Source organism: Rhinopithecus bieti, unplaced genomic scaffold (assembly GCF_001698545.2).
Source record: "Rhinopithecus bieti isolate Rb0 unplaced genomic scaffold, ASM169854v2 scaffold_11933, whole genome shotgun sequence".
NCBI lineage: Eukaryota > Metazoa > Chordata > Mammalia > Primates > Cercopithecidae > Rhinopithecus > Rhinopithecus bieti.
In genome coordinates this window covers 1,535,500-1,560,841 of record NW_016806995.1, presented here as the reverse complement: position 1 = coordinate 1,560,841, position 25,342 = coordinate 1,535,500, and the positions used below count along the sequence as shown (strand labels likewise).

Genomic DNA, 25,342 nt, shown 5'->3' with positions numbered 1-25,342 from the left:
AAAAAAAAAAAAAAAAAAAAAAACAAGTCAGCCCCTCTGGGCTTCAGTTTTCTTATCAATAAAAAGAGGATATAGCAGAGAGTGCAAATGCCCACCAACATTCTGTTTCCTTTTTCATAGTGCAAAGTTGTCCTTAGATGTGGCTGCCCGGACAGGGACTACATTTCCCAGCTCCTCTTGCATCTAGGTGGGACCATGTGACTTGCGTTCACCAATGGCATATGAGCTGACTATTCCCTGCCAAGGTATTTAAAAAGTGACTGTGCAGTCTCCACTTGCCTTTTGCAAGTCTGTTGAGTGTATGTAGAAGACTTCAAAGCCCTAGAGGATAGCAGAGCCACCAGCTGGACAAAAACTGGGCCCAGAATTCCACTTGCCAACCAGAAAAGTCATTCTGAACTATTGTGTTAGTGAGAGAGAAGCTCTTATCGTACTATGTTACTGAACTTGTGGGCTTCATTTGTTTCAGCAGCTGGTATCATCCTGACTAATACAGGGATTCATTAGAGTCCTGTGATTATTGGGAGGAATAAATGTGATAATGCATGGAGCACAAAGCCTGCCACACAGTTAAGCTTAATAATGATTAATACTTATTGTCATTACCAGAAATTTTTGTAGTATTTACCATACATGAGAACTACCCATCTCTAGGCTTATTTTAGTGCCTACTGGCTGTAAAGTGTTACATACATGTGCCCATGAAATGATGAGTATGTGGCAAGATCTCAGTAGAGGGTGTGGTTTATGCAGAGCTGAGATGAAGAGATCATTTAAACTCCTGGAGCAGCCATGCCTGAAGTCCGATTTAATCCTCCGAAACGTATTTATTCCTCTCTTTTACTCAAGCCAGTTCGAATTGGGTTTCTGTCGCTTGCAACTTAAGAGTCTCAACTAGTGCAATACAATCACTTTAAGTGTAGATTTTGCAATGATGGGGCCAATGTGTCCTCCCATCCCCAGTTATCTCCCCAGAAAACATCCCAGAAGTGTCTGTCTGGAGGAAATCTAACACTCCATGCTGGGGCTACCCCAGGCCACAGCTCCCTTGTCTCATTTCCTGATTTAAAAAAATAATCTTAAAAGGTGGCTTTGGTATCCTTCTCCATCCCCTCCCCACCAAAATAGAGTGGACTGTAAGGTGTCAGGTAGCAAAAGCTGAAATCTCTTAAAGGATACCTACGAAACACAGCACGGCAAAGAGGAGGAGCGGGACAGCCGAGAGGATGAGCAGCCAACGCCAGCCCAGGCTGGGCATCACGAACACAGCCAGGACGACCTCAAACACTGTCCCGATGGCCCAGAATACCTGGCACAGGAGAATCAGGGTCAGTGGTGGGAGAAGCATGGTCCTCGCAGTGAGGAATTATGGGGGCACTGTGGACAAGGGTATCTCTATGGGTAAGGGGTTACTGGAGTCAGCAAGGTTAGAATAGTCACCCTTTCCCTGTGGTCTGTATGGGTGAGCCAGGGCTGCCACGTTGCCCAGCTTACGAGGGTACCATCTACACTGTATAATATTTGCATGTCACCCGCTGGAGCTGGGCAATGTGGCAGCTCTGGTTAAGGAGATCAATATGATCAACATTACGTGATATCAAATTGGTAGTGAACACATTGGTTTTCTCTCTCTCTCTCTCTCTGTCTTGCCCTGTCACCCAGGCTGGAGTACAGTGTCCCAATCATGGCTCACTGTAGCCTCAACCTCCCAGGCTCAAGATCAGCTGGTCTAGATGTATTTCTTTTTCTTCCACTCCTCCTCTTCCTCCTTTTTCTCCTCCTCCTCCTTCTCCTCCTACTCCTTCTCCTCCTACTCCTCCTTCTTCACTCTTCCTCTTCCTCTTCTTTTTTGTTTTTTTAGACAGAGTCTTGCCATGTTGCCTAGGCTGGAGTGTAATGGCACGATCTCAGCTCACTGCAACCTCCGCCTCCTGGGTTCAAGCAATTATCCTGCCTCAGCCTCCTGACTAGCTGGTATTACAGTCCACCACCACACCTGACTAATTTTTTGTATTTTTTAGTAGAGATGGGTTTTCACAATGTTGGCCAGGCTGGTTGCAAACCCCTGATCTCAGGTGATCCAAATGCCTTGGCCTCCCAAAGTACTGGGATTATGGGCATGAGCCACTGTGCCTGGCCCTTTTTTTTTTTTTTTTAAATAGATGGGGTCTTGCTCTACCACTCAGGCTGGAGTGCAGTGATGTGATCACATGTCACTGCAAACTCGAACTCCTGGCCTCAAGTGAACCTCCTGCCTCGGCCTCCCAAAGTCCCAGATGCATTTCAATATTTAAACAACAGATTCTTCCACATCAGTGTGGATCAGTGGAGCATCCCCCTAATTGGTAAGAAGCAGATGTAGTCAGGATGTTGGGCTGTGGGACCAATGCAATTAAAATTGTCAGTGTGGTTATAGTGATTGGGGACATCAGAGTGGGTTCATTGTCATCACTGTTGGAATCAATGTCCGGCATGGGCAAATAAACCATTCTGCCACTGTGTGGAGGGGCCATTGGGCAGCTGCATGAGGCGGGGAGTCATGGAGCCATTGTATTTGCTCTGAGATCTTTCAGATCATGGTTAGAAAATGGGTCACGAGACCCTGGAAGAAAAACTTGAGAGGAACTAGCTGGACCACGAAAGTTTTAAGGTAGTCTATAGGCCACAGAAATGGTCAAGAATGGAAATTCTTGACTAAAAAGACAGGTGGTGGGTGATGATATGGGTGTGGGCCAGAGTTTGGTCTACTAACGCCACATATTCAACACCAGCTCTCAGATACAAGCTATTTACAGTTCAAGAAAACATACTCTTCCATACCCTTGCTGACATTTTTTTTTTTTTTTTTGAGGGATGATAGATTGAATGTTCTTGTCAATTGAAGAATTTGTCCATATTGCAAAACTGGCATGTCAGAAATGATGTAACTGATCCTTTTACATCTTTACATATTGAGTCTGTAATATTTTTTTCTTAAACTCCCTTTTCCTTGGCCTGTGGCTCAAGACATCTGAGAACCTCCTGCCGGAATCCACACGCTCTAGAGACCCAGGCCGCTCTCCTCCTTACCTCAATCAGCAAAATACATTTAGCTCTGGCTTTCATGGGAAGGAACTCGGCATACAGCGTCACCCTGGAAATGTAAAAGGGACAGAAAAGAATTAAGATCAGAACTGGGTGGGCAAATGGCTACCGTTTTCTGAATTTCCTGCCAACATTCCTCCAAGGGTGGTCAGTGAACCACTTACATCAGAATTTCCTGAGATGATGATGGTTAAATATACAGATCTCTAGCTCCCTCCCTCCCCAGACCTTCAGAAACAGACTCCCAGGGATAAGGCCCTGACATCTGCATTTTATTTTATTGTATTTATTTATTTACTTATTTGTGAGTTGGTGTCTCACTCTGGCACCCTGGCTGAAGTGCAATCATAGCTCACTGCACAACCTTGAACTCCTGGGCTTAAGTGATCCTCCTGCCTCAGCCTCCAGAGCAGCTAAGACTACAGTCATGCACCACCACTCCTGGCTAATTATTATTATGATGATTTGTACAGATGTATGTTACCCAGGCTGGTCTCGAACTCCTGGCCTCAAGTGATCCTCCCACCTCGGACTCCAAAAGCTCTGGGAATATAGATGTGAGGCACCATGCCCGGCCTCACCTGCATTTTGACTCCCCAAGTGATTCTCAAATTTCCTAACTGCTGCCATTGAGCCCTACCCATAATCCAATAAGTCCGGGGAAAATGTTTTTTTGGCAGGAACTCTTCAACCTGAGCCCTTCTCAGCACACCAGGGCACACAATGTCAACCTGTCCCATCACTGGTGACATTACTCTTCATCACCTGATCAAGCTGGTGATGGAGATTGCCAGCTTGGTAATCTGGTCTGACAGATTTCTCAACCCTAAGTTATAATTTTCCATTTGTGATTAAGAATATATCCCCTTTGTGGGGAAGTATTCAGATTATGCCAATATCCTGTTCCCCACATAACCTTTACCCACCAGCTTTAGCCATTGACTATCTCTATCTATGTCATCTACAACTGTGATGGTAACAAATGGTTGTTTTGTTTGTTTGTTTTGTTTTTTGAGACAGGGTGCATGGTGTGATCCTGGCTCACTGCAGCTTCAACCTTCCAGGCTCAAGCCATCCTCTTACCAGCCTCCAAGACTACAGGTGCTGGGACTATAGGCACATGCCACCACGCCCCAGTAATTTTATTTTTTTTATTATTGTGGAGATAAGGTCTCACTATGTTGTTCATGCTGGTCTCAAACTCCTGGGCTCAAGCTATCTTCCTGCCTTGACTTCCCAAAGCGCTAGGATTACAGGCATGAGCCACTGCACCCAGCCCCACAAATGGTATTTTTTATTTTGTCATTCCTTCTGTATTTATTAGTTGACATTCAACTGTAAGAAAGAGATTTTCCTTCTTTCCTTCATCTTATCTGTCTATCCATTTAATCGGTATGGACTTGTGGAGTCCTATTTATGCAGTGGGTTATAGCCCATTATTATTTTGATGCTCAGAAGAGCTTTTCCTCCTTCCCTTTATCTATCTTATCTATCTAGTATCTATCTATCTATCTATCTATCTATCTATCTATCTATCTATATATCTATCTACCTATCTGTCCTTTTAATCAATAAGGACTGGCAGATTCCAATTTTATTCCATGAGTTGAAGCCCAGTAGTAGTAGTAGTAGTAGTAGTAGTAGTAGTAGTAGTAGTAGTAGTAATAGTAGTAGTAGTAGTATTTTGAGACAAGGTCTTACTCAGTTGCTCAGGCTGGAGTGCAGTGGCACACAATCTTGGCACACTGAAACCTCCACCTCCTGGGTTCAAGCAATTCTCCCACCTCAGTCTCCTGAGTAGCTGAGATTACAGGTGCCCGCCACCATGCCTGGCTAATTTTGTATCTTTTGGTAGAGATAGAGTTTCACCATGTTGCCCAGGCTGGTCTCAAATTCCTGACCTCAAGTGATCTGCCTGCCTCAGCCTCCTAAAGTGCTGGAATTACAGGTGTGAGCCACCATACCCGGCCTGCAACCTGTTATTATTTTGACGCTCAGACTGTACCAGATCTGCCCAGTGGGAGCCCCTTCAAGCTGATTCTTATTTTTTTTTGGCCTGTCTCCATCATTCCTTGAGGTCTTCCCTATTTTCTAGCACAAGATATCCAGCTCATCTTGTACTTCCTTTGCCCCAGCCCTGGAGTCTGTCATCACCTTTCTAAGAAGCTCTTGTTCCCTTTGGCAGAAGATGGTATTTAGAAACCAAGATCTCTGTGCTCAGTGTGCTCATTGCTCCTGGGGTGTCACTGCTGCTGGGTCCTCTTGGCGGACACAGCTAAGAGATTATCTGTCTATCTATCTATCTCTATCTTACTTCTCTCCCTCTCTCTTCACACACTCACCATATCTATAACTATCTGTGTATATTTATTTAAAATGAGTTCATACTGATACTTTCCATTTCAGTTCATCACCTTAGGGTTCATTCTAACCTTCCTCACTTCCATGCTGCAATTCCCTTCTCCAAGAATGGGAACTCTGGTCTTATTATCCTCAATACAGTTACGTCTTTGCTCAATTTACTTGTTTCCTTAATGTAAGCAATGTCCCAACTGCACTGGCTGCCTCCTCTGTCTGCTGCTTCCACGCTTTCCTCCTGTTCACTTCCTCAACCTTTGGGCATGCTGGACATGGAAGGGAACTTTGAAATCAATCCCTGCTCCCACCTACCCCATGCTGCCTTCAATTTTGCTAGAAAGAGGAGGCCTTCTTTTCTCTCATATCTCCCACCTAAGCCAGGCATCTGAGCTACTAAATGGCCTCATGTTATTCTCCTAGCTCTTCTTAAGGGGTGGGGGGTTGGGGATAAAGGGAAGTTAATTTCCTTTAACTCTTTGAAGGCAGATGGTGCTCGGGATCCATTTAGATCTCCTAGGATCCCTTTACTAGGTCTGTATGCCCACCTTGCGCTTCTGCTAATGGCTCATACCTGCAACCTTCTCTTATGGATACTCTTGAGCAACTAAAGCTGCATCATCCCAGAGGTACCTAGGAGTTATGCCCATCTCCCCAGGGCAGGCTGCAGACTGGCGTGTATGTGTATAAAAGGCCCACCCCTGGTATTGGGGAGGGGTGGGGTCAGACCCTGTGGAGCAATGAACACTCCTTAGCTCCCTGTGTGCTCAGGTGAGTCCAGAAGAAACCACATCCTTGTGAACTTCTTCCCTGTATCTTTCTCTTAGCATCTTTCACTCTTACAGCTTCCTCCCAAGAACACTTTCAATAAATCACTTATAGAGAAATCTCTGCCCCGGTTCTGTCTGCTTCTATGCAGCCCAATCAATGGGTTTCCTTACAGAGCATTTCACTTTTCAAAAGGTGGCCTCAGCAATACCACTGAGATTTAGACACAGTTCTTTCTATAATCAGTAAAAGTCCTTGTTAGGATTCTGAGCAAAGGCACTTCTGTCCAAAGCAAGAAGAATTCTCAGGAGCCTCAGAAGAAGGGCTAGGGCTTCAGTAGTTCAGTGGGACTCTCTTTAGAGAAAAGCAAGAAGGAAATGTTAATGCCAGCTAGTCTCACTTCATAGTGTATTTTAGTACATTCTCTCTTTCTGTCTTAGTCTCTCTTTTCTCTCTGTATGAATCCCTAACTGAGATTATACTCAAGAATGCCTACTATCAATCTGATTTATAAACAAGCATTTCCATGCCATTTAATAGGCTCTTGCACACATCTATTCTATCACATGTATGAACCATACTATCCTTAATAATAGCAACCTTTTACTGAGTATCTGCTATGTGTTTAACACTACTCTAGATGTTCTGCATGGATTAGCTCACCCAATGAGAATTGCAAGTCATGGGGGTAAGTAATTACAATTCCCAATGTGTGTGTGTGTGTATGTGTGTGTGTGCGTGAGAGAGAGAGAGAGAGATGGTTTGGCTCTTGGCCCCACTCAAATCTCATGTTGAAATGTAACTCCCAGTGTTGGGGGAGGGACCTGGTAGGAGGTAATTGGCTCTTGGGGGTGGTTTTCCCCCTCGCAGTTCTCATGATAGTGAGTGAGTTTTCATGAGATCCAGTTGTTTAAAAGTGTGTAGCACTTCCCTCTTCACTCTCTCTCTCTCCTGCTGTCATGTGAAGATATGCTTGCTTCATCTTTGCCTTCCACCATGCTTGTAAGTTTCCTGATTCCTCCCCAGTCATACCTCCTGTACAGCCTGTGGAACTGTGAGTCAATTAAACCTCTTTTCTTTATAAAATACCCAGTCTTAGATAGTTATTTATAGCACTGTGAGAATGGACTACCACCATTTTCATATCTACATCTATCAACGACAGAAAAGTTGTTACTTGACCAGGATTGCATAGCTAGTAAGTTAGTAAGCAGAAGAGCCAACATTTTAAACTAGGTTTGTCTATATCATGCAACCCATGAATCACTTCCCTGTTGGGACGGTTTCACAGTTATAAACAACACTTCCTTAAACATCTTTAGGCTGAAAGTCGTTGTCTTCACCTTGTTTCCTTAGGACAGATCCCCCTAAGTAGAATTTGAGTTAGAGGGTATGCCTGTTTTTATGATTTGAGATATATACTACCAAAGTGCTTCTCCAAAAAGTTGTTCCAATTTATATTCCCTCCAGTACCTTACTCAACAGAAAACCATGAGGAATTTCATTAACTAAACCCTGATAATAGAAACCAAGATTATAGTGGTTGCTAAAGATTGCACCAATTATCACGGATGACTTTGATATTTTATTCTATTTTCCGAATGGTATGCTTATATTATTTTTAAAAATCAATAGTAATACCATGTTTACCTTTCCCTCACCAAATTGAAGTCAAACTACTAATCATGCAAAAATGTGCAGTAGGGTATTCTAAGGGCAAAGCTGTTTCTATCCTTAGAGATCAAGGATTTGTTTTATAATAAACCTCATTTAATGAAGTCCTTTTCATTCTGTTTTTTTTTCAGTTATAGAGTATTATATGAATGCAATCTCATTGTAAAATAATTTACCAATACATAAGCATGCAGAGCGTATGACGATTCTTCCTCTCCCTATGACCCCAACTTCCATTTCCCTTCCCGAAAGCCATAACTACTAATCAGAGTTTGCTTTGCAATCTTTCGGCGTTGTTTTTTTCTTTTTTTCTGACACGGAGTCTCACTGTCTCACTCAGGCTGCAGTGCAGTGGTGCGATCTCAGGCTCACTGTAACCTCTGCCTCCCAGGTCCAAACAGTTCTCCTGCCTCAGCTTCCCTAGTAGCTGGGATTACAGGTGCACGCCACAACGCCCAGCTAATTTTATTGTATTTTTTAATAGAGATGGGGTTTCACTATGTTAGCCAGGCTGGTCTCGAACTCCTGACCTCAAGTGATCCACCCGCCTTGGCCTCCCAAAGTGTTGGGATTACAGGCATAAGCCACTGTGCCTGGCCTGCAATCTTTCAGCCTCTTTTCTATGAAAAAATAAATACATAAATTTAACTAACATGCTATTTCTTTCTTTCATTTTCCCTTCTCTTTCCTTACCTCTCTCCTACCTTTTCCTCCCTCTCTTCTTTCCTTTTTTTTTTTTTTTTTTAGACAGAGTCTTGCTCTGTCACCCAGGCTGGAGTGCAGTGGTGCAATCTCAGCTCACTGTAAGCTCCACCTCCCGGGTTCACGCCATTCTCCTGCCTCAGCCTCCCAAGTAGCTGGGACTACAGGCACCCGCCACCACGCCCGGCTAATTTTGTATTTTAGTACAGATGGGGTTTCACCGTGTTAGCCAGGATGGTCTCGATCTCCTGACCTCGTGATCCGCCCACCTCGGCCTCTCAAAGTGCTGGGATTACAGGTGTGAGCCACTGCACCTGGCCTCTTTCTTTTTTTTTTTTTCTTAGCACACACAGCGCACTGTCAGCGTTCCACCCAAACATCCCCATTCTTCGCACATCCATGCATGCCAGCCCACCTTCCAACTGCCAGTACCTGTGACTGTTTCCAGAGAACTTTCTCTGGCCATTAAAGCTTGCCTGGCCAGGCTTTGTGGCAGGCCAGAAGTGCCAAAGAATTTAAACTTCCCGGGAGTCACCCTCACTGGACAGTTCCCTCATCTGTGAAGCGGGACCATTTGGAGGACCTGCGGCTGAGTCTCCCAGAGGAAACTTCTTGCTCTTGAATTTCTGTGTTAGAATCTGCTTCAACAAGACAACATGGAAATCTTTTCATGTTAGGAGAGGTAAATCTACAGTTTTATTTATTTTTGAGACAGGGTCTGGTGTGTCACCCAGGCTGGAGTGTAGTGGTGCGATCATAGCTCACTGCAGCCTTGAGCTCCTGGGCTCAAATGATTCTCCCGCCTCAGTCTCCCAAGTAGCTGGGGTGACAGGCATGCACAGTCATGCCCAGCTAATTTTTCCTTTTCTTTCTTCTTTTTTTTTGTAGACATGGAGTCTCACTATTTTGTCCAGGCTGGTCTCACACTCCTGGGCTCAAGCAATCCTTTTGCCTTGGCCTCCCAAAGTGCTGGAACTACAGGCATGAGCCACCATGCCTGGCCAAGAATTACTCTTTTTATTTTTTTCTTTTGAGACAGCATCTCACTCTGTCACCCAGGCTGGAGTGCAGTGACACGATCTCAGCTTAGTGTAGCCTTGACCTCCTGGGGTAGATGATCCTCCCACCTCAGCCTCCTGAATAGCTGGGACTACAGGTGTGCACCACCACACTTGGCTAATTTTTGTATTTTTTGCAGAGACAAGGTCTCACCATGTTGCCCAGGCTGGTCTTGAATGCCTGAATCAAGCGACCTGCCTGCTTCAGTCTCCTCCTAAAGTGCTGGGATTGCAGGCATAAGCTACCACGCTCAGCTGAGCATTATTCTTAACAGCTGCATAGCCTTCCTCATCTCGGTAGTATCATCATTTATTTAACTGCCCCCTATTGATGAATGCTTAGGTTGTGTTCAGTTTCTTCCTTTTGACACCTGTGCTACAAGAAACGTCTTTTCCTATAATTGTTGTGCCCCACATTTGGCCATTATTTATAGCAGTTCATTATGAAAACAAGCTACTTGATCTTTATCCAAAGTATGGCAATTATTATAATCAGACTGAAAAATAAGAGAATGAGCAATGAAATTAGCAATGCCAAGAATCAGCTGATTCTGGCATAAATAAATTCCCACTGCAAATAATCACATTTACAGCACTGGGCAATTAGAGGCTTGCCATTTGGATCACGTGTTTGGAAAGAAAGAACCTGTGATCTCAGCCTGGCATTTCTGCCTGGTCTTTGGAGGAACGAGGACAGGCTTTGTGTATAAGCTCATTGTTGACACCAATTTGAAGATCATTCTAGGGCAGGTTTCAAGGTAGAACAGCTGGGCAGCTACCTGAGGTATTGTCTTTAAGAGTAGCTAAAACACAAGGAGGGCGTGGGTTACCTTACTCCAGGTTTCCCCTCGCAGCGGCTTACATAAATGGTGTTTGACTGCGGTGCATGGCGCCCTCTACTGGAAGTAAAACATACTGGCCCAGTGCCAACCTGTGTTGGTATTTTCGTGGAGAGACACGGCGCAGTAAGAGGTGGTTATCATTTCGTTCGTGCTTATTTGCATTTTCTAAATTTTCTAAAACAAAGTATACTGTTTGTAATGACAAAAATAAAATTGTATTTAATTCCCTGGCTTGAATTAAAGTCTATTCCTTCTTGATGTCCCTCCGTAGACAGAAAGTGTAATTATCTGGGATTCTACATGTGATTTCTCTTACCTGCCTTAAAGGGAATATAAACCTGTTAAGAACCACCAGCTCTACACACCAGAGTCATTCTCCAAATCAGTACCAGAGACGCCGTGGACATAAATGATTTAACAGGACCTTCTGACTATATATGCTAGAAACCCCTTTGAAATTGTTGTTCAACATGGTTAGGGCTTTGACACCAGACACACCTGGATTTGAACCCAGTTATAACTGGCTTGCCAAAGTTGCTCCAATACTTTCCTTCCCAGTATCTATGCACCTTTGCAGTGTGACTGCAGCACGTCCCATCAAGAGTTCATTTCCCCCTCCCTGGGATCTGGGTGGCCTTGTGACTTGCTTTGACCATCAGAATGTAGCAGAAATGATGTTATGCTAGTTCCAAGCTTAGGCCTCGAGAAGCTTTGTGGCTTCTGCTTGCTGCCGTCCACCCTTGTCCAGGTGCCATGGGACCAGGTGCCCGGGTGCCCCCTGATTCAGTGGACTGAAGACATTTGAGCAAGCCCCATAGAGTCTAGAGGAGCCACCAAACTGCCTCACTGCAGAATCATGAGTTGAATTAATCATTGTTTTAAACCATGAATGCAAAGGTGGTTTGTTACAAAGTAGAAGCAAACCCTACATTCCACTTTTTTTTTTTTTTCAAGTCAGAGTCTCACTCTGTCACCCAGGCTGGAGTGTAGTGGTGCAATCTCAGCTCACTGCAACCTCCGATTCCCAAGTTCAAGCGATTCTCCTACCTCAGCCTCCCAAGTAGCTAAGATTACAGGTGTGCACCACCATGCCTGGCTAATTTTTGTATTTTTAGAAGAGATGGGGTTTTGCCATGTTGCCCAGGCTAGTCTCAAACTCCTGGCCTCAAGTGATCCACCTGCCCCAGCCTTCCAAAGTGCTGGAATTACAGGCGTGAGCCACTGTGCCCAGGCCTCCTACACTACACGTAATAACCATCTGGCCAGGCATGATGACTCACACCTGTAATCCCAACACTTTGGGAGGCCAAGATGGGAGGATCACTTGAGTTCAAGAACAGCCTGGGTAACATAGTGAGACCATCTACCCTGTCCTCTGTAGCCCATCTCAACAAAAAATTTAAAAAATTAGCTGGGTGTGGTGGCAAACACTTTACTCTAGCGACTCCAGAGGCTGTGGTGGGAGGATCGCTTGAGCCCAAAAGTTTGAGGCTGCAGGGAGGTATGGTCATGTTGCTGCACTCTAGCCCCGGCAACAGAGCAAAATCTGGTTTCAAAAATAATAATAACAACTATCTGACCTCCAGCAAGTCCCTTGTGAGCTCTAAGCCTCGGTTTTCGCATCTGTCATATGGCGATAAAACAGTTGTTCAATGGACCAAGTAAGGTAGTCTGAGCAGAACGTTTAGCAAAGTGCCCAGCACTTGGTAAACTCCATTATTATCATCATCATCATCACTATTAAGGCTAATGTTGTTGTTGTTCTTATCACCAAGAATGAGAATCTCTACTTTGGGGGAAGGAAGAAAAGAATGAGGAAGGGAGGAGAGAAGGAGGGTCATAGAAAAGCACAGATCAGGGTAGAGGAACAGGATCCTTACTGACCTAATTGACTTTCTTTCTTTCTTTCTTTTTTTTTTTTGAGATGGAGTTTCGTTCTTGTTGCCCAGGCTGGAGTGCAATGGCACGATCTCAGCTCACTACAACCTCTGCCTCCCAGGTTCAAGCAATTCTCCTGCCTCAGCCTCCCGAGTAGCTGGGATTACAGGCATGTGCCACCATACCCAGCTAATTTTGTATTTTTAGTAGAGACGGGGCTTCTCCATGTTGGTCAGGCTGGTTTCGAACTCCCCACCTCAGGTGATCCACCCGTCTCGGCCTCCCAAAGTGCTGGGATTACAGGCGTGAACCAACACTCCCAGCCCTAATTGACATTTATACTTAACATTCAGAGTACATTACAGGGACTTTCAGTTGTTGAGCTTTTAAGACTTACACAGCAAAATCTTTTTCATCTGATTTTATGAGTTGCTGCAATAGGGTATAGCTATTGTAAATTAATGGAAACTTTTAATTGTATTTAATCACATCAAAATATCTCCAACTAAATGTTTCCAAATCATGAACTTAGGGGAGTCATTTTTGTAACTGGATAGGAACATTGTATAATTAAGACATTATTTTTGTGTAAGTGGATAGAGTTACAGTGGTGGGAAGCCAGTGGCTGTCTTGGGTGGCTAAATATTTCTTCTGTAATTTCATTTCTAGTTTTTATTTGCCCTCCTCACAGATAAAAGAGCTATTTAGGCTGGGTGGGGTGGCTCACGCCTGTAATCCCAGCACTTTGGAAGGCTGAGGCAGGCGAATCGCTTGAGGTCAGGAGTTCGAGACCAGCCTGGCCAACATGGTGAAACCCCATCTCTATTAAAAATACAAAAATTAGCCAGGTGTGGTGGCGTGCTCCTGTAATCCCAGCTACTTGGGAAGCTGAGGTGGGAGGATAGCTTGAACCCAGGAGGTGTAGGCTGCAGTGAGCCAAGATATCATGCCACTGCATTCCAGCCTGGGTGACAAAAAAAAAAAAAAAAAAAAAAAAAAAAAAAAGCTATTTAGTGGAGTAGTTCAGAGAATAGGTTTAGAGGGTCAAGTGATGTCTAAACCTTAGCTCTGCCATTTACTAGCTATGTGACCTTGGGCATGCTACTTAGTTTCTACAAAGCTCCAGCTTTTGTACCTGTAAAGTGGAGATGATCATAACATCTATATCCTAAGATGTTATGAGCATTAAAGTGGTAATATATGTAAAGCACGAGGCTCAGTGTCTGGAATGTAGTAATAGCTCAATAACCAAAAGGAAGGGCCATAGCAGTGTTCAATACATGAACAACTAAATGGGGAAGAGGTAGGGAGCAGGCAGGCAAGCCGGGGACCCTTAAGATAAGCATGAGATAAGGGGGAAAGGCCCTCCTAGCTCCTCTGTGTCCTTTATTTTATTCCCCTGATGTCCTGTGCCATTACCCCAGAGCCCCACAGGAAGAATCTCTCTTCCTCTTTGTAGTCCCGCCCCTTTGCTGTTTTAGGGTGTGGTTTTCTCTGTTCCAGTGACTCCACCCTTGCAATCCCATCTGCTTATAAGCTTCCAGAGGCTTCTCAAAATTCTGATCCACTGATGGCACTGTTTTCTTGCTCTCAAGCACTGTTTATTCTATTTCTTAGCTGGGCATCTTGATGCCTGCCTGTAATCCCAGCACTTTGGAAGGCCAAGGCAGGCAGATCGCTTGAGGTCAGTTATTCAAGAGCAGCCCAGGCAACATAGTGAGACCCCAATCTCCACCCAAAAGTAGAAAAAATTAGCTGAGCATGGTGGTGTGTGCCTGGAAGGCGGAGGCAGAAGGATCACTTGAGCCTGGGAGTTCGAGGCTGCAGTGAGCCATGATTGTGCCACTGTACTCCAGCCTGGGTAACAGAGCAAGACCCTGTCTCTTGCAGAAAGAAAAGATTTATTCTATTTCTTTCTACTTCTATGTCATTTCCAGGAAATGTGGAAGAAGAAGAAATAGCAAATGTCTCTTCTCATTCTACCATCTTGAACAAGAATTTCTGTGGGCATTCTGTATATTTAATTCTTTTTTCTTTCCTTATATAAGAAGAAAATCCAGTGACTGTTTGAAGTCTATTTCTGCTGGCGTCTCTCTGAGCGTCCCTGGTAAGGGAATTTGATTTGCTGCTCTGTGAGTACATTCCTCCCAGCCACTAGGGGAAAACTGTATCGTACTCAATGAACTCATCATATTCATGAATAGGGCAGTGGTTGTGTCTGCAGGAATTCCTGGAGCTGAGCCAGAAGTGGAGCACATTGTCCACAAGCCCCTGCCAGCCCAGATTTATGGCTGCAGCTCCGTGAATAGCCTTTGCTTCAAGCTCCAGTGGTTTGTAAGCTCATCCCAGATTCAGAAGTGTATGTCAAATGCCTACTCTACAGAGCCCTGGAGGAATTAATCATGAATCAAGGAGGGAAGGACTGAGGAGAGCTGAGAGCCACTCACCATCCTCCAGCCTCCCAAGTGGCAGGAGGAGGCTGGGGGTTTGCTCATGTGTTAAATCCAGGTGGTCATGTCTCCCCTGTGTCTGTTCTGTCTACAGTGATACCTTGAGTCATTCATCCGTCATCCATCGTCCATCACAATGACACTTGAGTTTCTTACCAAAGCCTTCAGCAGATCAAATGCTTGTTAATAAATCTTGAGTGCTCTGCCAGGCACTGTCCTGGGCATTTTACAGAATGTTGTCATTTAATGACTATTATTTTAAGGGACCTCATGAGGTGGGGATGTTGTTGTTCCATTTTAGAGATGAGGAAACAGATGTAGGAAGGTTCAGTGACTTGCCTGAGGTCATATAGCTATTATGTGACAGAGCAATCAGGATTCAAACCCAAGCAGTCTGGTTTCAGAGCCTATTATCTATTTTAGAATTAGCATTACCCTGGCCGGGCGCGGTAGCTCACGCCTGTAATCCCAGCACTTTGGGAGGCCAAGGCCGGCAGATCACAAGGTCAGGAGATCGAGACCATCCTGGCTAACACGGTGAAACCTCGTCTCCACTAAAAGTACAAAAAAAATTAGCCGGACATGGTGGCGGGCGCATGTAGTCCCAGCTGCTCGGGAGGCTGAGGCAGGAGAATGGCGTGAACCCGGGAGGCGGAGCTTGCAGTGAGCTGAGATCCGGCCACTGCACTCCAGCCTGGGCGACAGAGCAAGACTCCGTCTCAAAAAAAAAAGAATTAGCATTACCCTTCTAGGCTCTGTCTTCCGGTCTTCCCCAATCACAATGCTCAACAGGCATAAGAAGTCAGTTCCTGAACTATTACCCCTGAGAGGGTGGGCGCTCTGGCAGGACTGAACAGATCCCCACCCTCTAATGCTGATCTTGCTGCTTGTGCTGCCGAAGAACCAGCCTGCCAGCAACAGAGACCAGTGTGGAGCCCCCCAGGATGGAACCACTCCATGTCACTTGGTAGCAACTTAGGTACATTGGACTCTTCCAGTTTTGAAGGAGCAGCAATTCATTTTGACTGAATCTGCACCAGTTCTGGGTACTGGTTTAACTCTCCTGCCCACAAGGTCTCGGTCGCCACCATCACCCGAGGGCTCACACAATGTCTGACCCACTGACAAAGGATCCCTCATAACATTGCTTGGGACCCAAGGAGCCCATATAGAGTGAAGGAGATGTAGAAGTGGATGTATGGCCTGGAATCCAATGGTCCTATCATATATTGTGCTATCCTGAAGCTGCTGGCCTGAGAGAACCTGCTGGCCTGAGAGAGCAATGGGACAGCACTCTGACGATGACACTAAGGTGTCAGTTTGGAGATGACGCCCTATGACGGTGGGGCACTGTCCTCCAGGACACAATGCCCACTTCAATCCACTACCATTATGATGCTTCATTCCCAGGAGAAAAGATTCATGGGTCTGGAAATTTAGGGGTTGAAGTAAGAGTAGGCTTCATTGTCATCAGTCCCAGTGACCCGGATCAGGGGATTTGTACTTCACATCCTGCAACTTCTGGGCTCTGTGGGTCTAGAGGTCCTGGCTCCCAGGGAAGGAAAGCTTCCACAGGAGACACAGCAAGAGTCCCAGTAGACCTTTTTTTTTTTTTTGAAATGGAGTTTTGCTCTGTTGCTGAGGCTGGATTGCAGTGGTATGCTCTCGGTTCACTGCAACCCGTCTCCTGGGTTCAAGGGATTCTCCTGCCTCAGCCTCCCAAGTAGCTGGGATTACAGACATGTGCCACCACACCCAGCTAATTTTTGTAGTTTTAGTAGAGATGGGGTTTCACTGTGTCGGCCAGGCTGGTCTTGAACTCCTGTCCTCAGATGATCCACCCACCCTGGCCTCCCAAAGTGCTGGCATTACAGGCTTGAGCCACCATGCCCGCACCCATTAGACTTTAAGAAACAGCTGCTACCCAGTAACTTTGGGCTCCTTTGTGTCGAGAAATGAACAGGCAAGAAAAAGAGTCACCACTGTGTTGGAGAAATTGATCCTAGCCATCATTAAGACTTAATAAGCCCCATCTATCATAGGGTCACCCAGATGATATACCAGACATCTCTTGGTAATCTCCTGCTGAATTTTGGTGTTAAATGGACAAGCACAGCAAATATGGCCTAAAAGAGGCATGGCGACCAGGGACTCGAACCCCTTAGGCATGAGGTCTCAGTCACCCACCCAGATAAACCATCTAGATCAGCGGGGGTGCTCACTGAAGCTGAGAGGAATTTAGAATGGGGAGTGGAGGTGGGAGACATTTGGCCTTTTGACCAAGGCAACTTCTGCGAGACTCAACTATGAGCTGCATTGGCATCCTCTGCAGCCATGAGGCCAGCAGCAATCACAGGGACTGTAGATTAATTTACTGCAGAAAAGAGACTAACCAGAATCCTGGGGAAACTGTTCTGAGGCGGGGTGAACAGATTACAATTATGGGCTGCATAACACATTTGAGTCAACAACAGACCACATATATGATGGTGGTCCCATAAGATTATAATACTGTGATAATTAATTTATATTGCAATCTTTTATTGAAGAGTACTGCTCCGTGCAAAGCAGGGCTAACTCACAGGCAGTGCACCCAGAGTTGGCCTATTTTCATTATTCTTGAATAGCGAGGGGGGCTAGCCTTGTTGCCCAGGCTGATCTCAGACTCCTGGGCTCAAGGGATCCTCCTGCTTCGCCTCCCAAAGTGCTGAGATTATGGGTGTGAGGTACCATGCCTGGCCTTTAAAAAAAAATTAATACTGTGTCTCTACTGTAGGTTTTCTATGTCTAGATATGTTCAGATACACAAATACCATTGTGTCATTGTGTTCAAATTGTCTGCAGTATTTAGTACAGTTACATGGTGTGTAGCCCTGGAGCAATAGGCTATACCATATAGCCTAGCTGTGTAGGAGGTTGTCCCATCTAGGTTTGTGTGAGGACAGTCTATGATGTTTGCACGGTGACAAAATCACCTATTGATGCATTTCTCTTAACACATCCCCATCATTAAGTGATGCATGACTATATTTGAAGCAAGTGGGTCCACCCTGGACTGGGGAGGATGCTGTGATGTGCCACGAGGTCTGCCCTTCAGGACTGAGGCATTTATTCCCTCCAAAATGAGCAGCAGCCTTGCCTGCTGGGAGCTCATAGCTGAGTCCCTTGCAGAAGTTGCCTTGGCCAAAAGTAGCTGCCTTGCCAATGGTCATGCTCCATCCTTGAGGGCAGCCCGCCCACATCCGATGCCTGGTTGGTGTGAGGGTAAAAAGGCCTAGCCCCCCTGCCCCAATCTGAAACACCTCTGAAGGGCTGCCTCAGCTTCTGAACCCCTGTAAGCTGAGCAGAGGCCTCTGTGGCAATGGTATTGCAATTCAGCTTCTTCCTCTGCGGCTCCTAATTTTCTCAGTTGCTTGCAAGTGATCCTAGTAACCACCCGCACAGCAATCTCCATCTCAAAGTCTCTTCCCCAGGATCCCATCCTAGAACAGGGACCGTGGTGCTATTGCTCGATGCTGCATCCCGGCACCTCGCATTTATAGGTGCTCAAGAAAAATTGGTGGAATAAGTGAATACCCTACAAGGGATCACCGTAGTCCTCTTGCAAACTTTGCCTACATTATTGCAATACGATTCCTTACCTCCAAGCTGCTCTACCTGCCACAGCCACATTCATACTTCTAAAGCACCTCCACTGCTCAAGAGCTCTCAGTGGCTCCTCATCACCAATAGAATCCCTTTGGCCTGGCATTTTAGGCCTTTAACAAGCTTGACCTGGCCTACCTGTCCAATCTCAGCTTTTAATTCTTTTTTTTTTTTTTTTTTTGAATTTTTATTGAGACAAAGTCTCACTCTGTTGCCCAGGCTGGAGTGCAGTGGTACGATCTTGGCTCACTGCAATCTCTGCCTCCCGGGTTCAAGCAATTCTCCTGCTTTAGCCTCCCAAGTATCTGGGACTACAGGTGCCTACCACCAAGCCCGGCTAATTTTTGTATTTTTTAGTAGAGACGGTGTTTCACCATGTTGGTCAGGCTGGTCTCGAGCTCCTGAGCTCAAGTGATCTATCTGTCTTGGCCTCCCAAAGTGCTGGGATTACAGGCATGAGCCACCGCGCCTGGCCAGCTTTCAATTCTTATAGATCTCATTCTTCCAAGCTGACCAACCAGACAACTAGCCTTCCTCAGCCTCAGCTGCAGCTTCCTCTTTTCATGTGGTTCTCTTCCTAGGAAACATCCTACATCTTCTCCAAGTCTCCTTCTGGGTCTTTCCAAATCCTTTGCCTTCTTAATAGCAAGGCAGTAAAATGCAATGGGTATAGAGCCCAGGCACTGGGGTTAGAAGGTCCAGTTCATATTCCAGCTCCGTCACTTCCTGGCTGTGTTGCCTGGAGCAAGTTACTTTACCTCTCTGTGCCTCAGTTTCTTTATCTGTAAAATGGGGTTAATAATAGAATTTACCTTCTAGGGAAAATGAGAGCTTAAAGGAGATTGTCTAGGTAAACCATTTAGAACAGCATCTGCCACATAGTTAACACGAAATATTGGCTATTACTTTTTAGGGTGGGGTCCAACACACATTTTCTATATTGGGCCACATAGTAAATAGTTCAGGCTTTGCAGGCCGTATATCTGCTGAAACTACTCAGTTCTGTTGCTGTGGCATGAAAATCACCATGGATAATACATAAATGGAGGGTGCGATGTATTCCAATAAAACTTTATTGACAAAACCAGTCAGCAGGTCGAATTCTGCCCATATGCCATAGTGTGCCAATTTCTGCTTCAGGGCCCATCACAAATAGGAAGTCCTCCTCAATCCCCCAGGAGAAAGTGGCTTCTTCCTACAGCTCTGAATATTCTCAGTACCTTAAACTACAACACCAGCAAATTACTGCCCGGGTGACATGTGGTCAGCATCATACCCTGCCTTGTGTTTAGGTTGGAAGAGTGTGGAAAGCAGCATTCATAGTGGCTAAAAGCATGGATGTTGTAGTTACCCACCATGTGATTCAAACAGATGATTTCACTCTCTGAGCCTCAGTTTCCCCAACTGTAAAACAGAGATTGAAATAATACAGTAACACACACCTCTTGGGCTGCTGCGATGCGTCCAAGTGGAACAGTCCATCAGTGTTAGATGCATTATTATTTCGCTTGCAAACTTCCAGCCATTGTGTTGTTTTGCTGCTGTTATTGATCCTAACAATACTGATAATGATGCTATTTTCTTGCTACACCATAGCTCCTTGATCCTGGAAGCCCTGGTATAGCTATCTCTGCACCCTTGCTCCCCCATCTCAGCCCCTACCTCCCGACCCAGGCCATGAACAGACATGTGGATGGGCAGCCTGGCTGCATAGCCAGCACTGGGTATTTACTTACGACTGGGGAACTCCTCCAATCCCGAAGCCCACCAGGCCCCGGAGCACCAGGATCCAGCTATACACGGGCGCAAAAGCACTAAGGATGCCATAGTACAGCGTCCACAGCACGCTGATCTTCAGTCCCTGCGGAGAAGGAAGACACGGAATCACAAGGGCTTTTCAGCGCCTCCAGGTAGCGTTTGCACTGCACTGAGAGCTGCCGATAATGAGGGCACGCTAAAGGAAGCCTACACAACCAAAGGGATACTGGAGTCCTCTGTATGGGGAGTGCCAACCCATAGTGGGTGGGTAAGAAAATCGTGGGACATTCTTGGTTGTCCCAATGATTGGCATTGAATGCCAGTCTGGGCCAGATATGTCAGATATTCCACAATGCAGGAGACAAAATAGACTTGTCCTGCATCTCCTACCATCTCAAATGTTCTGCCCACCCATCATGCAGCTGGAACTGTTTCTGATGATCTGCACCTAGACCTTTTGCTCTGTCTCACACATTCAAGACTTTTTCTTTGGCATAGTTTGAATACACACTTAATTTTTCAGGAATGCCACTTTCAGATAAGTCAAAAGAAAATTTACTTTGTTTGACCCGGAACTTTACAAAATTGTTCTTTTCGGAAAACCATGCTGTCAATGACAACGCTGTGTGCAGCATTTGAGTCACTGATGGGAAACTTCAGTGTCAGCTTTCCTTCACAGGGTTTATCTATGAATAGACTGATTTAAACCTTATTTTAAAAGGTCAAATGTAAAGAAAAAGCATCAATAATATTCCATTAAATCCAAACGTATTTAAATCAGGGGCAGATATTGACCCCTTGTCACCTAGACAGAGTTGTAAGTAAACATTTGCATATTAAAAATAAATTTTATTTTATTAATGATGTTTTAAATTTATCCCTCCTGGTTAGCACTTTAGAACTGATTTCTTTCTTTTTCTCATTGGCAAGTTTATCTTGGCATCATTATTCTAACATCTATTGCACCAAGATAAAACTATATCAAAGTATAATTGTACTGAGTGATATTTTTACTATGAAGAATAAAACATAATATAAAGGCAGTTTCCTGTGTTGGCAAACTCATTTTGAAGTTATTTTAATGAATGACATACTCTTAGATCCTCCTAATTTGCAAACCAAACAAAGAACTTATTTCTTTCTTATTTATTTATTTTGAGACAGGATTTCATTCTGTTGCCCAGGCTAGAGTGTAGTGGTACAATCTCGGCTCACTGCAGCCTCAACCTCCCGGGCTCAAGTGATCATCCCACTTCAGCCTCCCAAGCAGCTGGAAGCCTAGATGTGTGCCACCATGCCTGGCTAATTTTTGTATATTTTACATAGGCGGCATTTCACCATGTTGCCCAGGCTATTCTCAAACTCCTGGGATCAAGTGATCCACCCACTTCAGCCTCCCAAAGTGCTGAGATTACAGGTGTGAGCCACCACGCCCAGGTGATTTCTTTTTTAAAGTATGTGAGTGACTAGGTTATTTTATCTTTGAAAGTTTTTTCTGGATGGTTAAGAAGGCATTATTCGAATTGTTCACTTTCTTAAAGAAATGGAGTGTTGCTATGTTGCCCACACTGATCTTGAGCTCCTGAGTTCAAGGGATCCTCCTACCTCAGTCTCCTGGGTAGCTGGGATTACAGAGGCAAATTTTTGACATTTTTAAAGTAAAGGAGGCATGTGTTCAATAGGGTCAAGAACCACAGAGGGACACAATGCTTCAAGACAAACAGGGGGCCGAGCGCGGTGGCTCACACCTGTAATCCCAGCATTTGGGGAGGCTGGGGCCGGCGGATCACTTGAGGCCAGGAGCTCCAGACTAGCCTGGTCAACATGGTGAAGCCCCGTCTCTACTAAAAATGCAAAAATTAGCCAGGCGGAGTGGCGGGTGCCTGTAGTCCCGGCTACTCGGAAGTCTGAGGCATGAGAATTGCTTGAACCCAGGAGGTGGAGGTTGCAGTGAGCCAAGATCATGCCACTGCACTCCAGCCTGAGCTACAGAGTGAGACTCTATCTCAAAACAAAACAAAACAAAACAAGAAAGACAAACATGGCACATATTCCTGGAGTGTTAATTACACTTAGAGATTGAAAAAAAAAATTAAGAATAAACAAATACTATTTTTATGTCACAATCGATGCCAAATATGAGAGGGTAAAATGCAAATTTCGCATGTATTTTCAACCTGCTCTGTGAGGTCTGGGGCAGGCCTCTTTCTGCAATACCCTTCCCAGAGCTCCAAGGGTGAGTTCACCTTCCTGTCCCCCAGGGAATACTTCAGGGGACAAGTATGAAACATACTGATTTTTTGAAAGTGAATTAAAGGAGATGAGCGAGGAAATTTGGAAGCCTACCAGATGATTTCAGGTCTTTTAGAAAATGACTTTAGGTGGCAGAGAGAGTATTTTAAATAACTTTGCATCTCCTCACAAGAAAGTTATTTCTTTTTCATTTCAGTCTTCATTTTTATGATTATGTCAAAGAGAAAGAGTCCGTGAGGTGCCAGTCTGTAAACACCGATTTATTTATCTCTATTTGTAGTTATTTATTTACTTATTTGAAATAGAGTCTCGCTCAGTCACCCAGGCTGGAGTGCAGTGGCACGATCTCAGCTCACTGCAACCTCCGCCTCCTGGGTTCAAGCGATTCTCCTGCCTCAGCCTCTGAGTAGCTGGTATTCCAGGTTTGCGCCACCATGGCCAGCTAATTTTTGTATTTTTAGTAGAGAAGGGGTTTCGCCATGTTGCCCAGGCTGGTCTCGAACTCCTGGACTCAAACAATCCACCCGCCTCAGCCTCCTAAAGTGCTAGGATTACAGGCATGAGCCACTACACCCAGCTGACACCTTTTAAGAACAGCTATTCTGCTCTCTATTTAACACAGAAGGCACTGGGACAACCACAACCACTTAGAATTTAATAACATTGTTTTATTTGTGTTGCATTTATTTTTGCAGACACTTCCTACTTAAGGCAATTGTTATTGATCTTCCAATTAAAACTATAGTTTCACTTTCCAAAAATATATTCCAATTTCTTTTATTAGCCCCATGTTACAGGTGATAGATTTTTAAAAAGCAATTTGATATGAAGAAAGTTATTAAGCTAAGGACAAGGTGGCTCATGCCTGTAATCCCAGTACTTTGAGAGTTTGAGGCAAAAGGATCACTTGAGGCTAGGAGTTTGAGACCAATCTGGGCAACATAGCGAGACCCTTGGTCTACAAAAATTAAATTTAAAAAAAGAAAGAAAGGAGAAAGATATTAAGTACATAAGATAATAGATGGCACAGGATTGACTAACGTCTAGGAAGCAATGATAATAATAAAGCAACATTTTTGCACTCCTAAATGCATGACTGTGACATTGGTACTGGCCATACAGACATTTAATCCCTTTCTTTTGGCTTAAGCTAACTTAATAGGGACTTTCTTCCTTGGAATCCAAGGAGTCTTGAATCAAACACAAGACTTAATTAGCAGCAGTGGGAGAAAAGAAGGCACCGAGATGATTGCATGGGAATTAACCCTCCTTCAAGGTCTGCTGGGAGCCGTATTATCCCCCTGCCAGGCAGCAGAGACACACTGATCTGTCCTGTTTGGTCGCAGCAGGCTGCAGCTGGCTCTGCATTTGTCTGCTGATGCCACGGCTTTCCAGCTACCCCAAAACGAGGGCTCAGCAACCCTGTGTAAGGACTGTCACGGCTATTACAAAAGCAGGGGGTGCTGCCAGCAAGTCCCACCGAAGAGCTTGTGTGGGACTCTGCAGGAATGTCTCATGGGCCTTTGGGCTTCTCATTAACTGTGACTGTCATTCAGTCTAATATCTGTTCTGCCCTTTATAGATTGATAGCTCCTTCCTTCCTTCTTTCCTCCTTTCCTCTCTCCCTTCTTTTTACATTTATTGAGCATCCCCTGTATATAAGGCTCCAGGGTAGGTGCATAGACATTATGCATTCATTAATTTGCTCATTTGATAAGCATGTATTGAGCACCTGCTGTATACCAGACACTGACATATATTCTTCACCCATTCATTCATTTATTCAATAAACACATGTTGAACATGTGCTGTGGACCCAGCATTAAAGATACTGATATATATTATTCATCCATTCGTGCATAAAATATGCATATATTGAACACCTGCTGTTTGCCAGGCCCTGGGCTACCGTAGGGAACATGACAGCCAGAGTTTCTGACTTCATGGAACTTTCATTTGCATTTCATTCACCGTTGTCACATCATTAAGCTGGGTCCTCACAGCAGCCCTGTGAACAAAGGTTATTATTTTCATGTCTGCTTTACAAATTAGCAGAGCAAGGGCCCAAGTGGTTGAGCGATCTGCTGAAGATCAGTCCGTGGTGCCAAAGTTGGAGCCAGAACTTCCAACCTCGAATGAGCCACTGCCTTCCTCTAGAGCCTTTGATGGCTCCCTGTTACCTCTGACAGAGAACATAAACGCACAATGCAAGTGTAACACAGCAAGGATGGGGGGCCTGGCAGAATTACAGAGAACTTGCCCTGTCTTGTCAGCCTCTGTTCAACTTTAGCCAAAAATTACCATGACAAAATGTGGATTCCAGGCCCAGATTACCTGATTTTCCAAAAAAATCATAACTTTATTTTTATGCAAGATGTCACTTTTGAAATGGAGGCAACTGATTCAAAATCCTTCAAAATGTTGTGCAGGATAAATAAAACACATCGGGGGCCATATTTGGCCTATGGATTACAGTTTGCAACTTGTAGCCTAGAAAACCTGGCGCCCGTGGGCCAAACATGGCCCGTGGTATTCTCTAACATGCTCAACCAAAGGACAATATTCACAGGTCGAGGAGCCCCCAGGGATCCTCAGAGGGAGTCTGAGCGCCTGCCAGGCACCTCCACTTCCTTCTTAAAGATAAGATAGACCTAATAGCTTTTGAACTAGATAGTGACCGCTCCATACCATATTCAAAGTGTATTATACACTTTTCTCCCTCCCTCCCTCCCTCCCTCCCTTCCTTCCTTCCTTCCTCCCTCCCTTCCTCCCTTCCCTCTCTCCCCCGCTTCCCTCCCTCCCTTCCCTCCCTCCGCCTGCTTCCCTCCCTCCCTTCCTTCTTTTCCTTTCCTTGCTCTGTCACCCAGGCACTTGA

General features: G+C 45.0%; 1 protein-coding gene across 2 annotated transcripts in view; it reads right to left on the bottom strand.

Annotated features, from left to right (window-relative positions):
• The window catches only part of SVOP (SV2 related protein), a 114,165-nt gene that overhangs the window by 35,301 nt on the left and 53,522 nt on the right, over window positions 1-25,342 (bottom strand). For both annotated transcript variants that reach the window (XM_017879721.1, XM_017879722.1), the window contains exons 6-8: window positions 20,193-20,317; window positions 3,070-3,133; window positions 1,184-1,309 (exon numbers count right to left, since the gene is read on the bottom strand). In XM_017879721.1, coding sequence (XP_017735210.1) covers window positions 1,184-1,309; window positions 3,070-3,133; window positions 20,193-20,317 — 315 coding nt within the window. The remainder of the gene's footprint in view (window positions 1-1,183; window positions 1,310-3,069; window positions 3,134-20,192; window positions 20,318-25,342) is intronic.